Source organism: Brachyistius frenatus, unplaced genomic scaffold (genome assembly GCF_029030835.1).
Source record: "Brachyistius frenatus isolate BFR_SWC_R1_liver_20210118 unplaced genomic scaffold, ASM2903083v1 Contig_7, whole genome shotgun sequence".
In the NCBI taxonomy this organism is placed as follows: domain Eukaryota; kingdom Metazoa; phylum Chordata; class Actinopteri; family Embiotocidae; genus Brachyistius; species Brachyistius frenatus.
In genome coordinates this window covers 5,746,586-5,764,540 of record NW_027210606.1, presented here as the reverse complement: position 1 = coordinate 5,764,540, position 17,955 = coordinate 5,746,586, and the positions used below count along the sequence as shown (strand labels likewise).

Here is a 17,955-nt window from a genome sequence, read left to right as displayed (position 1 = left end):
TTTTTTTTTTTTTTTTTTTTTCCAGGAAAGTATCGGACCTGCCGGTCCAGATTGCTCTGCAAGTTTAGCGAAGCAGGGCACTCTAGCTTAAGCAAGCATTTTAGCCGGTCAACTGGCAGAGAATCGACAGCGTCTCTTCCTATTCCCACCCCCCTTTTTTGCTTCTTTTTTTTTTTTTTTTTTGTGCGAGTGGACTGACAGCTTGACAGAATGAAAGGGGTGCTGGAACTGAGTCCCTGAGAAAGAAATGTGAAGTGGTGAAAGGAAAGAGCTGGCATTAAGGGGTTTCTTCCGGAGGCTTTGCTGGCAACAAATTTGCGTCACATTTAGAATATTAAGGAAAAGGGTGCGTGGAGGGAAAAGAAGCTGCACCCTGCAGTTTAGCTTGGGGCAATAATTATTTAGAGTTACACCGAGTGCAAACAGAGACGGATTTGATCAGTATTTCTCTCACTCACATGCTTCTGTCTCTATTTGTATGCAAGTGTGTGTGTCTGTCTAGTATTTTGTGATTTAGTTGCAAGCTTCAAGCACAGCTGGCAAGTCCCGAGCAGACATATAGTGTACAAAAAAAAAAAAAAAAAAAAAGGCGCGTAGCTTTGACCCAGTTCACTCAGTCGCTCGCTTCAGTCAACTGTCTTTGCAGCCAACCATCAAAATGCAAAAATCTAATGTAACCCTCCTCCTAAGAGAAAAGAGTTGCTTTATCTCCCATATTTGACTCTGGATATCTCCGAGTGAACTCATTCTTGGCATTGATTGCTGTGTACCACAGCCCCTACGATCCCCCTACGATGTTTGATACTTACCCACATCGCTGCTCCCCAGTTCAGCCCACTTTCCAATCTCTGAGAGACAGCACTTATCAGTGTGGAATGATTCTGAAGCAGACCCAGACTGGTGACCTTGATCTGCTGTAAGCTTCTAAATTCCTTCTCTGATTCCGCTTTGTCCTTTATCACTCCACCTGGATCCCGGTGTCTCTCTTTGCCCTTTGCTTTGCTGCTTTTCTTCAGTTTCTAATGTCGCTCCGCTGTGGATGAATTTAATCATTTTCCGCTTTGTCAGTCTTGTTGTGTGCCAGATTCTAAAATATTCTTCACAAACTCGCCACCGAAAGCATCTTGAAAGATGTTCTAAAATACCAGCCCATCTGTCCCAAATGAAATCGGCCTCCGATAAAGGCTGGTGTGCAGTTAGTGTTTGCTTTTCGTAACATCACAGAACACTTTTGCTAAATTCACGATAGATAATAAAAGTACGAAGTAAGGCGCATGGTTCGAAGGGCTTGTACTTAGTCTCATGAATAATCCAATCAGAGTGTCACCTCCCATTCCTGTAAAAATTCAGGGTGCACTTGGAGATTGCTATTATAATGGCATATTTTTCAAACAGCAGGAAAGAAGATTTCTCTGTAGAGGAAACGGATCTGCTCTTGTACAGATTAAGCCGACTGATGTACACAACAGTAATCTTTTTATTTTTAATCTTTTGCATGTTTGTGCGCTGCTGCATGCCGCTGTGTAACAAACGAACTTTACACGCATTGTGCGCCAGCAGATGTTAACATATTATTCTCTTTATACCGTGCCCCTAAAATATCAGTGAAGTATCGTGCTGTTGACTTGAGACCAGCTTTTTGTTGGTCAATATTTCCCTGCTACCTTAAGGTAGCAATGCAACAACAATGCCCCCGGACCACATCTCACTTTAAGATCAACATGTCTATGGGCGCGAGTACTATTTAAAGATCGTGGGGTCTGAAATGACTAATTAATAATCATTCTCATTAGCATATCTTTCGAATTTTAGAAAACGGCAAAATAGTTGTGATTTTCGCGAGCTGAAGGTGATGTAAGAAGTATCTTAATACTTTTTTGTGAATCGACTTATTGATGAAGCTATTCTTTCATATTAAACAACCTAGCCACGGGACTGAGATTAGCGCACAATTGTAAACATCTGTGTATAATGCAATAGACCCAATCATAATTCAACACAATTCACTTAACCAACATTAAACAATTGTCTCAAGGATGATCCGACCAGATGAAAATGATGAGAAACCACATAAGCAGGGTTCCTCGCGGGAGTCTCTCCAGCATGATAATGAGATCCACAGAGGACGGGGGGGGGGGGGGCACTTACCTGATAAATGGGAATATAATGGTGTATTCCAAATGGGGGCCACCTGCAGGAAAGCATTATGATTATTATTGTGATCCGTCTCTGTCTTGTTTCTGGGACCGTCTTTGCTTGTGGGAGGACGTGAGTTATGAGGATGGCATGAATTAGACGTTTACAGCTCCTGTTTATCGGAGGCTGTGTGAAAGATGGATGTTTTGGATTGAGGATAGAAGGGGATGGTTTTAATCATTCGAGAATCAATTCATCAATATACGAATCAATATGCTTCCAAACGCCTTGTACTTAAAGGGAGTATTTCTGTGGATGTGGCCATCAATCTTATTGTGGATGATAATGGTTTTTGTCACCAGCTTAATGGCTGAGAGGTGGGAGGACAAGCGACATGACACTCAAACAAGTTGTAAACTGAAAAGTGTCATATCAGAACGAATAGGAATATGTTGCCAAAAAGGAAACAAAAACATTCATGTTTCCAAAAGAAAAAAAAAAGAAGCTAAGTAGGCCTTTATTTCGTCGTTCCAGGTCTCAACAGCGACATCCTCTACTCATTGGTCGAGTCTGCCGATGGATTTTTCTCAATCGACGAGCACACCGGCGTAATGATCCTGGAGCGCCCCCTGGACCGCGAGGTGCAGTCGGTGTATGAGCTGAAGGCCCGTGCCAGTGACCAGGGCTCGCCACGACTGTCCTCTCAGTGCCAGGTGGTGGTCTCCGTCCTGGACATCAACGACAACCCGCCGGTGTTTGAGCACCGAGAATACACAGCCACCGTGTCTGAGGACGTGACCGTCGGCAATCAGGTGCTCAGAGTGCAGGCGGCCAGCCGGGACGCAGACACCAACGGAGAGATCTCTTACAGCATCATCAGCGGCAATGAGCATGGCATGTTCAGCGTGGACCCGCGCACTGGTACGTGTACTCAAGTTTCTACTTACTTTTTAAGTGAATAAAATCTGCCCGACTAAATTCCACATTGAATTAAAATGCTTTCAATCATTTTTCTAAATTAGATTACAGTTTCCAATCACCACCATGATGCCTATGTCGATAAAATATACTTTATTTTATACTCATCATCACATTGTCCTGTCTCAACACTGTTTTGCAGTCCTAACACTATTAAGCGGAGTTGCCATGGGAACAAGACACCTTTACATATGTGGGAATACTTACAGACAAAAAAAATCCGCAAAATAACTTTTCTCGGCTCTCAGTGAATTTGGCGTGAATTATATAACAACATCCTGGTTTATTTCAGGCTGGGCCGTGATTGCCGACCTGCATCACTGCAATGCAACACCAAAGAAAATAAGAGCAACGGTTTTAGTTTCTCGCCATAAGATTTGCTGTACGACAGCACGGCAAAGCCCAGCGTCATTTTTGAATGTCAAATGAGCGTCGGTGACGGATGATGATTTGACTTAGTTACATGTGTGTTGAGATTAAAATATTTGCATTTAGAATCATAAACTGGTTGAAAAAAAATGTATGATCTGAGAACAAAGAAGAACCTATTTGCAACGAATTACTTCTCTACAAAACAGTGCTGCAAATACAACACAAAATCATTAAAAAAAAAAAGCAGTGGTTGTCACCTCATTGATTTTTTTATTTTTTATTCATGATGTACTTTGGTATCACAGGATTGTTTTGATACACAGAAAACATCCAAACCGCCGTGTGTTTGTCCTCAGGTGACATCTTTGTGATCGAGCCGTTGGACTACGAGGTCTCTCATGAATACTACATTACGTTAGAGGCTACAGATGGCGGCTCCCCACCGCTCAGTGACATGGCTACCGTGAACATCAACCTGACTGATGTCAATGACAACAAACCTGTCTTCAGCCAGGACGTCTACACAGCCGTCATCAGCGAGGACACTGAGCTGGGGAAGACTGTGATGGCGGTAAGAATGCTTGTCTTTAGGGACATGTTTTATAGGGAGCAAGCGCTTTTTGTGGGGGAGGGGGGAGGGTGGGGCTTGATTGACAAGCGGAAGGGTTTGAAAACCGAAGAGACGACGATGAAACATATTGAGTCGACACATTGGCTAACACTGCCAAACATCAAGCGAGTGCAACAATACACGGCATAGCAAGCCGGCTGATATTATGCTGCCCTTAAATGGCACTCGTGAGCTCACGGTTACAACATGGGAAGTCGTCAGTGCAGCATTGTTGGCGTTCAGGTGGTTAAATCGTGACAACGCAGCTGCTGATCAACGACAACATGGACAGCGTCAGGAAGCCACAGAAGTGTAATGAAAAACGGGAAAAGCTGAGGTCATTGGGAACACGAACAATGAAATTATGAAGGCAAACTCTATACGCACGAAATTATAATTTATTGACTCGCTTTCCAACGAACAACGTCCATGTCCGCCGACATTTCTGAAAACATCACGTCGCAACTCTTGAACTTGGGGCTTTCAGAAAATGTCAATGAATACCGCTATAGACCACCTTTAGGGAAGATCGCTCGTCTTCGATCTTGTCACCTCAGCAGTAATGTACGTACAGAGAATACCGAGCTATCTTATTGTTATAGATAGCTGTAAATCGTTGCGCGCTTTTTGCAGGATATTTAATTGAGTAAAATAATGCCAGAACAGGTGTTTGGGATATTGAGGCTGCTTTTTGAAGGTTAAAAAGAAGTTGCATAATTTTGCTATAACTTACCTCCAGCAAAATCTGTCATTTCATTCCCCTTATTAATCAGTTGTTCATTTACTTGCTCACAGCCTTTCTGCTCTCTGCCCATTATTCACTGAACACACTATCACATATCTGCACCTGTGGCAAATCACCATCTGGTGGAACAGCTAAATTAGGACCAATGCTCGTCATGCTCACTGAACCCCTGTTCTTGTGCACTATATGACGCATATGCTCAAACAGTTTAATTAAAAGTCATTTGACTCATTAAGCTTTTATCCAAGATAAGGATTTTCTACCTTTCCAAGTAAGATTTTCACTCCCATCCTTCTCCATTCTACCTCTGCTGCCCATCCGGTCTCCTTGCCCTCATAAAAGACCCCTCCTTACGGCCATTTATCTGTGTGTCTAATGTCCTTGAATATAAATTATCCATCGCAAAATTTGATTTTAATACCTGCCGTTGTCTCATACTTGTAAATCTCCTCTGTCTGCTGATTTCCCCGGGGATCCCTTTCGATATTTGACGGTTGGTGGGTTTTAAGACTGTTCGGATGTGTATTTTTAGTACATGCGTGTGTGGGAGGAAGGTGAAAAGGAGAAGGTAAAGGTTGTTGTATGCAGATTGTATGATATTTCAAGAGTAAAGCTACATCTAATGATTATTTTGTATATCGATTAATCGCGTATTCTCAATAAATCAATTAGTAGTTTTAATGATAACATAATGAAAAAAGTCTTCCAGTTGGTAAACCTAACCCTCAATTCTAAGTAAAAACAGCTGCTGAGTAACTATCGGTCGATCGACGAACAGATCTTATTGGTCGACTCGGGCCTTGTTGAGACTGCCAGCCCAAATCATTTTTTTTTATTTTTTATTTTTAAACATATCCAGATTATGTCTGGATTGACTTTTGAACAAACCTAAAAAAAAAAAAATAGATTTTTGCAAATCAGTTTCAAACCAAATGTGGAGGCGGTTTGAAATGTGATTACAATTAATATTCTACAGATGTGTGTTTGTTCGGACGCGCTGGTGGCTCAGGTTGGATTTCTTGCATCGCACAATGAAGACATTTTGAGTGAGCGGAATTTATGTCACCGCCAGCACAGTTGCTGAATACGGTCTGCTGCATTCCTCCGTGAACCGAGCGTTTTGACTGCATTTATGTAGCGCCTGTAACCGCTTTATGATAATAGAAACAAGAAATAGAAATCAGGATTTATACAAAATAGGACCTTTTAAATTTGGCAGGTAACTCTGTGCTCATTCGGGAACCCATTGATCATGGTGCGAGGGTGATTGAGAAAACAGTTTTTTTACAGAATATGTTCGCATACAAGCAACCCCTCTTCAAGTATTGCCGATTGATTAATTTTGGTGTTCATGTTTAACTGATTAACAGGTGATGGCTGAGGATTTCGACGGGCCTTCGTACGATCAAGTGCGGTACTCCATTGTGGACGGCAACCAAGGCAGCCCCTTCACCATCGATCCGCTCAGAGGGGAGCTCAAAGTTGGTCGCCAGCTGGACAGAGAGAGAGTAAGAGAAACAGCAGATACAACAGATACAATGCTGACGTACAGTTTAATCCGCCGAGGTACTAATTGCACTCGGTGCAGAATCCAATCGGAGTCATGTCAGGCCTAATAGTGAAGTTTGTTTACCGATCTCCGCTGCATTGCTTACAAAAGCAGGTTCGCCGATGTATGGTAATTCTCTCTCTCTCTCTCTCTCTGTGTCTCTCTCTGTCTCTCTCTCTCTCTCTTTCCCTCAGACATCCGGGTACACTCTGACGGTGGTAGCCTCAGACAACGGGGTGCCCCCTCTTTCCAGCAGCACCGTGATCAACATTGACATCTCAGACGTCAATGATAACCCGCCCCTCTTCTCCCAGGCCAACTACAGCCTCATCATCCAGGTGACAGGGGAAAAGGGGGTCAGCGCGGGTACCTGATTAGAGGCAGAGGGAGAATGAAGTAGATGAAAAGGAAGAAAGAGAGGAGGAGGAGGTGCAAGCGGGGGGGAGATTACAGTGGACACAGGGAGACGGATTAACAGGGAGAAATAATGGGAGACTGTGCAACTAGAATGTCAAGAAGCAAGTCGGAGGACGGAGCAAAAGCAGGAATGAGGAGAGGAAAGACGAGAGGGGGGGGGGGTCGAAAGACAGAAGCTGCATCTTAAGTATAAGAATTTAGATAAGGGATGGGAGGACAAGACCGTAAGGGAGGAGTGATGGACAGTGGGAATATGCAAGATACTAAGCTGATGAAGCGTGGCTGACTGGAGTGAGTGAAACTGTAAGGATGGAATTGAAAAGGAAATGCACTCGTATTACGGTTTTGGAGACCAAGAAAATGAGAAAAAAAAACCCAATGAAAGGTTGGAGGGAAGATGATTCGTTTCCAATTTTCCTGACGGTTCAGAAAATCAAAAAGTTAAGAGATTCTGTGTGGAGGCACAGCACACGTTGCAAACAGCTCGAGCACTTCAGGATGAACCATTGTTTTTCCTCCCGACTGGCTTTATTTTACTTTCCATGAAGCCTTGATCAAAGTATTGTACAAAAATCCCACTAAAACAGAACAAGACCAAACGGAGCATGCACGCGCTGTACGCACGACCAAGAGGATCAATAGTTTTACCACTTGAAAATAAATGCGAGTTTTGAGTCAGGACTTAAAAGAGGCAGCAGCAGGGGCTGATCTAAAGCCCGCTCAGGGACAGAAAAACAAAAGACAAAGCCTCGACTATAAAACTGACACAGTCGCTTTTACTGTTACTCAACACAAACCGAGCCACAACACTGAACAAGCTGTTAGGCAAGGACAACTGACAAATACCAGCGCCACGTGGATAAAATTAGATTCTACAGCCATGAAGCTGCACTTAAACTCTGCGGTTCTTTGAGTTAAATGCTAACAGTCACAATTCTGATGGTGATGTTGATGGTCTAATGTTTACCGTGTTAACCACCTCTTTTGAGCTGAAGCTTTTTAGGTATTTGGTTGTGAACCAAAGCATTTAGCAAAACAAAAATTTTGGCCTGATGATGGGGCCCCATTATAAGATAAAGGATCACCAAAGTTAGCGCAATTATTCTGATCAGGAAATACATTTTTTTTATCCCCCAAAATTATTGGTGATCCATCAAATATTTGGACATGGACAAAAGACATTTCACTCGGGTTCACAAATGAGATTTGTGGTGGCGCCAGACGAAAAGTCAGAGGTTCACAAAGTCATTAAGATTCATCACCTGGGAACAACGAATATCAGTTTTGTTCCAGTCCAGATTGTAGAATTTCAGATAACTAGTGCAGTGCCTGTTTAAAACAGCCTGTTTGGCAGTCTGGCCCGGCACGTCGGATTGCTTTGTAGCTTTCTGGAGAGCAGCTCGCTGTGGACTTTGGTGGAGACACGCTCGACTACGTCCGCTGTGGCACAGAGCAATTTTTTTTAATTTTTTTTTAAATTAAAGTTAAATGTGTACCGTGTCCCAAATCGCACCGAATTTGACAATGCACATCCCTGGGCCTCGAGCAATACAGCCACCAAGTGGGAAGCAGATGGGACGAACGGTTGTCGAGATATGCGAGGGACAAACACACCTGCACCCAGATGTTCCTTGCATTATATATAATAAGATGCTGGTGGCATTAGAGGAAACGTCAATGAATGGCCAATGTCAGCAGGATTTATTCTCTGCAGACCATGAATGTGTGTACAAAATCTCACGGCAGTTATCCTACAGCCTTTCAGCACCAACCAAAGTGGCGGACTGACTGACTGACTGACTGACTGACTGACTGACTGGTTAACTCATTCATTTCCAGCTGTGTTTCCCAGCTGGAAATAGTTTCAGTCAGCGTTGAGGCACAGACGTGGTCTATCTTACCTTTTGAAAAACAACTGCAGTTTCATGACAACCGCCTCCTCTCACCACAAATATGAAACACGCCTCTCTCGCCTCCCACAGGAGAACCGACCAGAAGGCACGAGCGTTCTTCAGTTCACCGTAACTGATCGGGACGCTTCTCACAACGGCCCGCCTTTCACCTTCGCCATCGTGGACGGGAACGAGGGCGACGCGTTCCACATCAATCAGGAGGGAGCTCTCGTGGCTGCGGGGGCGCTAAACAGGAAAAGCCAAGAAAACTACCTACTTCACGCGCAGGTGAGTCACAGCATCAAGGAGAGTCGAGAGTGAGTATCGATTTAACCGTCAAGCCTCGGCGATGGGATCTATTCGTCCTCCCTCTTATCCCTCTCTGTACTTTTCCCCCGTCGTGCTCGCTCGTTTTCCCCCGGCTAGTCAGTATTCCTCTTTGCATGTCCATCTTTTAAAACTTATTTCAACCTTGAAAACCCACTTCATACAAGATCCTGACTTGAAATAGGGGCACAATAAAGCTGCTGCACCGGAGTGCATCTCACGCAAGAAGCTTCAATAAGAGACGTTTGCTTTGATTTGGCGAGATCACGTGTCACCTCAGAGGAAAGAACAGAGGGGGGGGAGTGGGCAGATGGGATATGAAATCAAAGTGTGATGTTTTGCTACACGAGATGTACACTCACATGTGAGTCATAGTTTTTTGCTTTTTTGCTTGATGACCGTCGCTGTGAAAGTGTAAAATGTATGATCTCAAATGTTTTGTTGGCTTTGATATCCGCTGCACCGACAGGACCTGGAAGCTGTTAATTTAGGGACGTGAGGAGCGCAAGAGCTTGATTGCCCTCTGCTGTTGGAAAAAAAAAAATAAAGAAGATGAACCCTGTGTGTCCTTCTCTTTCCTCGCATCCAGGTGTCAGACAGCGGCAAACCTCAGCTCTCCTCCACCGCCTTCATCAGCGTGCGGATAATCGAAGAGAGCGTCTTCCCTCCGGCGATCCTTCCCCTGGATATTTTTGTCTCCACCGCCGGCGATGAGTACCCGGGAGGAGTCCTGGGCAAGATCCACGCCACCGACCAAGACGTCTACGACACCCTCACCTACAGCCTCCCCCCCTCGTCTTCCTCGTCGGCAGACGAGAGCGACGTCTTGTTTTCGGTCTCGGCTTCCGACGGTAAAGTCATCGCCCTGCGGCCGCTGGACGTGGGCCACTACCCGTTCAACGTGACGGTGACCGACGGGCGCTTCGCCACGGTCGCCGACGTCACCGTGCACGTTCGGCAAGTGACCCGTCAGGCCCTGGACAACTCCATAGCGGTGCGCTTTGCAAACATCGCCCCGGAGGAGTTCATCGGGGACTACTGGCGCAACTTCCAGCGAGCCCTGAGAAACATCGCCGGAGTGCGCAGGAGTGAAGTTCAGTTAGTGAGCCTGCAGCCTTCGGGGCAAAGAGACCTGGATGTCCTGCTGACTCTGGAGAGATCCGGCAGCCCGTACCAATCTCAGGAGGTGAGATCAGCCAGAATTACACTTTTATGTTTCTAGACAGGCATTTTATCGGTGCCAAACTTTTCACTTGTCGAGACAAAAGATTTGAATTACATGTTTAGCCCGGCAGCAGATATTGTTTTGGATGATTATATTCATTATTTAGTCTATAAACTATCATATAACTTGTCATTATTTTTGCCAGAGCCCCGGGGGAGGTTCCTTCCAATTACATATTTTGTCAAATCCACAGTCCAAAACCAAACAATATTCAGTTTGATACGACAAGAAAAAAAAGCTGTAAATCCGCACATTCAAGAAACTGAACATGACAAATGCGTACAGTTTTTGCTTGAAAAACGTCTTAATCTGATTAATCGGTTGTCATAACAGTTGCTGATCCATTGATTGAGTAATTGATTATTCAAATTTCAGCTCTTGACATATAAAACATAGTTTTTTAAAAAGATGAATTGTAAAGAATCCAGAAATTTCACTCTTAACAATCACTTGTCCGTGAAGTTATTTTACATCGTAACATACTTCTTTGCTGCTTCCTTGAAAAGTGACTCCAATGTATCATCAGTATCGAAGTTGCTTCCAACCAATCATCAAATTGATTAAATGACTTAATTGTTTCAGCTTCATCCTTAAAATGTCTTCTGCCATTATGAACTCGTCAGAGCCGGGGTTTTTTTGGTTTCATGTTCTGTCAAATCAGATCGGAGGCGGTTTCCTTTCCGCCGTCGTCCCCTTCAACTGAGCCTTTTGGTGTTTTGCGTTTCCTTCAGGTCGTCTTCCGTAAGCTGAACTCCTCTGCGGCCGTGATCGAGGAGATGACGGGGGTCCGCATCGTGCGGGTGGTCCAGAAGCTGTGCGCTGGTCTGGACTGCCCGTTGCACTTCTGCGACGAGGTCGTCTCGCTGGACAAGACCGCCACGTCCACCTACAGCACGGCCCGCCTCAGCTTCGTGACCCCGCGGCACCACAGGACCGCGACCTGCCAGTGTGAAGGTACGACCGGCGCAAGCGCGCCCACGCACGCCTCTCCCTTTGTGGCCTGCGGCGGCTCCCGTTCTGAGTTGAAATATTTTGGCATCCAGGTGGCAGGTGTCCTGTGTTGAACAACCTGTGCGAGAGCAACCCGTGTCCTGAGGGGATGGAGTGTGTGGCCGATCCTCCGGATACCGTGTACAGCTGCGTGTGCCCCGAGGCCGCGAAGGGCAAATGCTCCGGTAAGACTCTCTGTCTCTGATCTCGCGTCGTCTCTCCCCTCTCTCTCTCTCTCTCTCTCTCTCTCTCTCTCTCTCAACTCCCTCCACTTGTATAATGTTAACGACGATGCTCGGCGCCGGATTTGACTTCTGTTTTGTCCTCGCTCTTCCTCACGTGTGCTCTTTCGCAGATGGCCATTCGTTGACGTTCGGCGGAAGCGGTTACGTGAAATACAATCTGATTGAGAATGAGAACAAGGAGCTGATGAAGCTCTCCCTGCGGCTCAGGACCTTCTCCACCCACGCCACTGTTATGTATGCTAAAGGGACAGACTACAGCATCCTAGAGGTGAGCGCGCGGACTTATTTGTCCAGAACTCACTCACGGGCATCATCATTCCTTCAGCCTCTTTTAAAACTGATTTAATAACTTCGGTCATCATAAATAAGCGGAGACCAACCGTCCCTCTGCATTTCTTACACATCTTCACATCAGAAGGGCTTAATAACACATTATTGCCCCCCCCCTCCTCGATTCCCTTGAGACCAGCGAGCCGACCGACTGTGTGCCAACCAACTCCACTGCAGGGTTCAGAAAAGGCCGTTCTAAAAGTCCTTTCACATGAGGGACTATGGGAATGTGGTGGTGGGTTGAAAAACACACACACACAAGAGCTATTTTAGTGGTGGGAGGGAATCAGAAAGCAGTTTTCCACACATTCCTTTTCCAGTCCGTCTGGTGTAGCAGTCTGCATGTCAGACCGTGGACCAAGAACCTGGTGGGAGAACACAAGTTATATTGTTGTTAAAAAAAAAAAAAAAAGGTTTGTTTTCCCATGTAAAATTTGGTATTACAGGAGTTAAACGCTCTTTTACGGCACACCGCTAAGTGGACGCACCCCGTGTCCGAAATTAATCGCGGACTGTTTAACGCGGAATCTATAAAAAGCTGCACGTCGCAGCTCGTTCTAACTCCGCACCTCTGTCTCCAAAAAAAAAAAAAAAAATAGATCGTGAACGGCCGCCTGCAGTACAAGTTCGACTGCGGCAGCGGCCCCGGCCTGGTCTCGGTCCACAGCGCTCAGGTTAACGACGGGGAGTGGCACTCCGTCTCTCTGGAAGTGGACGGCAACTACGCCAAGCTGGTGCTGGACCGCGTGCACGCCGCCTCGGGCACGGCGCCGGGCACCCTGCGCACGCTCAACCTCGACGACAGGATTTACTTCGGCGGTCACGTCCGCCAGCACGCCGCCGCCGCCGCCGCCCGCCACGGGCGCAGCCTGCCCGTCACCAACGGCCTCCGCGGCTGCATGGAGGCCATCGCCCTGAACGGCCAGGAGCTGCCCCTCAACACCAGAGCTCGGCGGGCGCACGCCGTGCTGGAGGACATCGTGGACGTGGCTCCCGGCTGCTCGCTCGCACCTGCCGAGAGCTGCTCCAGCAACCCCTGCACCAACGGAGGGAGCTGCACCTCGCTGCCCAGTGGCGGTACGCCATGTCCCGCTTGGCTCATTGCACTCGCTTATTTCCACCGCAGCTGCTTCATTAGAATTTCCAGCTCTCCTTTTTGTTTTGAACACCGTGCTTCTCAAGTGTTTGTACACTTATATTGTGAGGTTTTAATTGCGTCATAAAATATTGGTACTGCTGCCTCGCTAACTGCAAATCAAACCCAGCTATTTTTTGTTGTTGTTGATACTTTTAAAATTACGTTTTCAACTCGAGAGGTGAACCAGGCTTTTAATCAAGACCAGCTATTGGAAGCAGGCCTATAATTCTGATTTACTCTGTACATTTATCATGATTTAGTTTGAATGCTTCTTTCTTTCTGGTGTGTTTCTGTGCTGCTGTTAATTTGCAGCTAGTGCCGTTTGCTGTTAATGCAGAGTCGACACTTCCGCATCTGTTTCACATTAAAAGACCTGCCAGAAATCCGGGCACGTAATTACATACCGTCACCAGAAAGGCTTTTTGTGAAACATTCGCCCGGATGTGTGGAGTTTCATAAACACCAGCCCAATTAAAATAAAAAAAAAAAAAAAATTACACTACTGGAATTCTGATCCCCCCAAAAAAACCTCCACTCGCTCAGCGTTGTTTTCCTCATTTCCACAGGCTACTTCTGCAAGTGTCTCGCCTCGTTCATGGGAGCACACTGCGAGATCGCTATAAGTCCTTGCGCCTCCAACCCCTGCCTGTACGGGGGCACCTGTGTACCTCGGGCGGACGACTTCTACTGCCAGTGCAGAGGGCAGTACTCGGGACAGAGGTACGACAGCTCCAGCCTCCGTCACATGAACACCGTCCTCAACACGCTTTAGTTTGTTTTGTTTTGAAGTGGTCCCCGCCTGCCGCGATGGAAACTTACATTTTGAATTCACCTGTCGGTGAAAACTTTTGGCACTCGTGACAAAAAAAAAAAAAAAAAACCTCTCACGGCCTGCCTGCGTGATCTCGTTTCGATAATGACGGCAGACTTTCGCGTAAAGGAACATTAAAAACATGTTCAGTGTCATTTGAAAATAAAATGCACAAGAACAGATGAGGCATAAATGCAAGACAACAAATGAATAAGATTGCGTTGAAATATAGAACAATGAGGAAAAAGTGCAGACAAGTGCAAAGTGTTGCTAGTTAAAGTAAAGAGATGTGTTTTAAGCTTTCTTTAATAAAGTACACCTACGGGCAGTTTGTTCCACAGCTTTGGAGCAGAGCTGATAAAAGATGAATCCCAGATTTTGGATCCCGCTGTTGTCGGGAACCTCCAATAAACCAGCAGCAGACGACCTCCATGTTCTTGAGGGCTCATAGTTCACCAGAGAGTTAGCGATGTAACTCGGCCTGAGCCCATTCAGAGCTTTGTGTGTGAGGAGGAGGAGGAGGAGGAGGAGGAGGAGGAGGAGGAGGACCTTAACGGCAACCCTTCGTGGTTCTGCAGCTGGAACTGGCCTGACGTGCTTCTCGTGTTTTGAATGCAGGTGCCAGCTGGGGCCGTACTGCCGAGACAACCCCTGCAAAAACAGCGGGAAGTGCATCGACAGCCTGGACGGTCCCGTGTGCGAGTGCGACGCCAGTTTCCAGGGAGACAGGTACGTACGTCCGTTTCACGATCAATCGCGGCGGCTGAATCGACCCGACGTCTCGACGCGCGAGACCGGTCGGCTCTTTTTGCGCTCACCGAGCTGCGCTGTGTCGTCCAGGTGCCTGAGCGACGTGGACGAGTGCGCGAGGAGCCCGTGCGCCAACGGGGGCCGGTGCCACAACACGTACGGCTCCTACAGGTGCAACTGCTCGCTGGGCTTCGGCGGGCAGACGTGCGAGCTCCGCGCCGAGGTCCGCAACGACCTGGTCTCCACCTCCTGGAACATCGGCTCGGAGGAGGTGATCGGCATCGTCGTCTTCGTGTCCAGCATCTTCATCCTGGTCCTCCTCTTCGTCGTCATCCGCAAGAGGGCCTGCCGCGGGAGGCGGAAGGCCGGCGGCGGCGACGACGACGACGACGATAAGCGCCCCGGAGGCTCCGGCGTGCCCCACTCCTTCCTCCAGAGGCCGTACTTCGACGCCAAGCTCAACAAAAACATCTACTCGGACGTCCCCCCCCAGGTGCCCGTGCGGCCCATCTCCTACACCCCCAGCATTCCCAGCGACTCGCGGAACAACTTGGACAGGAACTCGTTCGAGGGCTCGGCCATCCCGGAGCACCCCGAGTTCAGCACCTTCAACCCGGACTCTGTGCACGGACACCGCAAGACCGTGGCCGTGTGCAGCGTGGCGCCCAACCTCCCCCCTCCCCCGCCCTCCAACTCCGTGTCGGACAGCGACTCCATACAGAAGCCAAACTGGGACTACGATTACGACGGTGAGTTGACATCGAGTTGGCGGCGGCGGCGGCCGGTCGCGTGATTGAGCGGCGTCTACGCGCGCTTCTAATGCGTCGCCGGAAGCCCGATGATGTCACTTGACACCCGACGGCTGTACTTAACGTGATGTACTTTCAGTTACAAGATAATTCTTGTTTTACTTTTGCTGAGCAGGCGTTTCAGTTGTTTGGAAATGAGCAAAAACTGCTCGTGAAATCCGATACAACCCAACTAAAGTCTATTTAAAGCGGCGAAGCAGTTACAAAATAACAGGGCTTGTCGTTATTTTCTCTTTTTATTCATCCCCCAATTTACGTCGTCCCTTCCAGGAAAGCCGCCGCTGATGTTAAAATAAAAATCTGTTGTTAAAGTTTCCAAACTGAAGTCCAAAGAAACCGTTGCGGTTTTACATTTGTTTAAAAGAATGTCTTGACGTCTCTCGTGCACAACAGCGGAGCACATTGTACCGCAGGCTCACTTTATATTTCGTTTGGCGCGTATTTGTAATGCTCCCAACTATTTTCGACGCTTAATATAAAACCTCAGCATTCCGACGCGGGACAACGCAACCGCTTTCGATTCAACGACACGACGGGGCTTTTCTAGTTTTAAAAAGGCGCTGGAGTCGGCGCGACTCGGCTTTCGTCGCCTCGCGCCATCCGGGCTTCGCACCGACGTCCTTCTGTGCTCTCCCGCAGCCAAAGTGGTGGACCTGGACCCGTGCCTGACCAAGAAGCCCGTGGAGGACAGCGCCTGCCACCCGTACAACACCAGAGGCAGCATGTCCGAGGTCCACTCCCTCAGCTCCTTCCAGTCCGAGTCCTGCGATGATAACGGTACGCCGCCGCGTCCCGACGCGCCTCCCTCCTCCTCCTCCTCTTCCTCCTCTTCTGGCATTTGAGAGAAAAAACAAACAAACGATGATGCTGCGTATTTTGAACACACGCGTATAGATCCACGAGACGCGTCGCTGCTCTCGTTCTTTTCTCCGCTCGGCCCGCGGGATGTTTCTTTTGTCTAACCCTTTTGTTCTTTGCATGCTCAGGATGGATGGCCCGATCAGTGGCTGTGGGGTCACGTCTTCTTTCTTTTTTCCCCTCTTTTCTTTTTGCTGCGGGGCTTCAGCTCCCATATGGATCAAATCAGTCCACAGGTCCAGAACACGGTTTTAAATAAGAGAGGGGGTCCGGCCCGTAAGTCCTCAATCGCCACCGGTACAGACGGAAGCAATCACAACAACTTTGCGCTGTGGAATTCTCCCGGGATTATTTATTTATTTATTTCAACAACAAAAAAAAAAAACAACAAAAACAATGTTGTTCATCGGGCTTCACGTTTCCCTTTGTTCAGCTTCAGAAGGAGTTTGATGACTTGTTCACGCAGCAGTTATATTCTGTCATTTCAAGAGTTTTATTTACGAGCACGCCTTTTCTTCTCTCTTTTCTTTTTGTTTGTCTGTTTTTTTGTTGTTGTTGTTTTTGTTTTTTGTGTTTTTTTTACAAAACATAGCTACAAACGGATGTTTAAAGCAAACATCGAGGAACACATCACGATGGTATACGCACGTCATTTATCTTCTTCCCGTTCCTTCTTCGCGTCACACTTGAATTTACCCTCCATCGTATCATGTGCTGCTCGGAAGTCATCAAAAACCTTCATCTTTACCTTCAAAACTTGAGAATGAGTCCAAATTTCAATTTGAACATGTTCCAAACACGCACGCGCGCACACACAGTCTTTATTTTGTTCTCTGTTTAAGGTTGGAAATGTGTTTCTATCTCGGGGGAATTTCGCTGATTCTTCCATCTGTACTGTCAGTCGCACCCGCATCTCAGTATGTTGTTGTTGTTTGTTATCTTGCACAAACAAAAACCAGACCCTCCTCCAACAATCACCCTCCCCCTCCTTACACACACACACACACAGGCGCACACCACCTCCACTGTATTGCCTTCCTCCATTGTCTTGTGCCCAGCCATGAAACCCCCTCAGACATTCGTAGTCGTAGAAAAGATCAAAAATACATTAAAAAAAAAAAAAAAAAAAAGGTGCAGCAACAAGGTCGGCGGCGTTTGTGGGAAGCGTCGCTCGCCTCCGCACCACTCTGCATTCAGTGTGTTTGTTTTTTTGTTTTTCTTTTTTCTTTTCTTTCTGTAGAAATGATTTGTTCTAATGCTAAGATCTCTTCCCCCCTTCCTCCTCCCCCCTGCCTCTCACAAGCCTCCATAGTGACAGTAATCCACTTTGTCAGCTGTGCTGTTGACACGGTGGAAGGAGAAGGTACTCTTCTGGCTTCCATCTTCCCGGTCGTCGTGTCCTCTGTGTTGGGATGTGACGTGTCGGCGCTGCCATTATCTTACACTGACCGGCCGACCTCCTCCGGACGCTTCCTTTTTTTGGTGTATTTCTTTTTTTTTTTTTTAATTCAGCTGCTAACTTAATAAGATACGCAAATACAAAAAAAAAAAAAAAAAAAAAAAAACCAACAAACTCCCCTGTTTGATTTCCCACCCCGGAGAAGTCTGTTTAAGACAATGGCAGACCTGTCGTGTGCCCGTTCACCCGCATCACTCCCGATCATCTGTCCTTCAGTGGTTCGCCGTCCTCATTTCATTCATGCCCCCCCACCCTCCCCCCCACCCCGAGCCGATTTATTCCTTCCTCTTCGAACTTATTGTGACTTGTTCTTT

At 47.0% G+C, this 17,955-nt stretch overlaps 1 protein-coding gene across 10 annotated transcripts in view; it reads left to right on the top strand.

Moving 5' to 3' along the window:
• Window positions 1–17,955, top strand: part of fat1a (FAT atypical cadherin 1a) — a 77,960-nt gene that overhangs the window by 57,026 nt on the left and 2,979 nt on the right. For 3 of the 10 annotated variants that reach the window (XM_069689186.1, XM_069689188.1, XM_069689185.1), the window contains 15 exons: window positions 2,671–3,057; window positions 3,843–4,057; window positions 6,212–6,349; window positions 6,585–6,728; window positions 8,790–8,987; window positions 9,616–10,212; window positions 10,983–11,205; window positions 11,295–11,426; window positions 11,597–11,754; window positions 12,416–12,893; window positions 13,521–13,674; window positions 14,384–14,494; window positions 14,606–15,264; window positions 15,964–16,101; window positions 17,486–17,545. In XM_069689186.1, the coding sequence (XP_069545287.1) occupies window positions 2,671–3,057; window positions 3,843–4,057; window positions 6,212–6,349; window positions 6,585–6,728; window positions 8,790–8,987; window positions 9,616–10,212; window positions 10,983–11,205; window positions 11,295–11,426; window positions 11,597–11,754; window positions 12,416–12,893; window positions 13,521–13,674; window positions 14,384–14,494; window positions 14,606–15,264; window positions 15,964–16,101; window positions 17,486–17,545 (3,792 nt within the window). The other 7 variants (XM_069689190.1, XM_069689189.1, XM_069689187.1 and 4 more) reach the window with 5 other exon arrangements.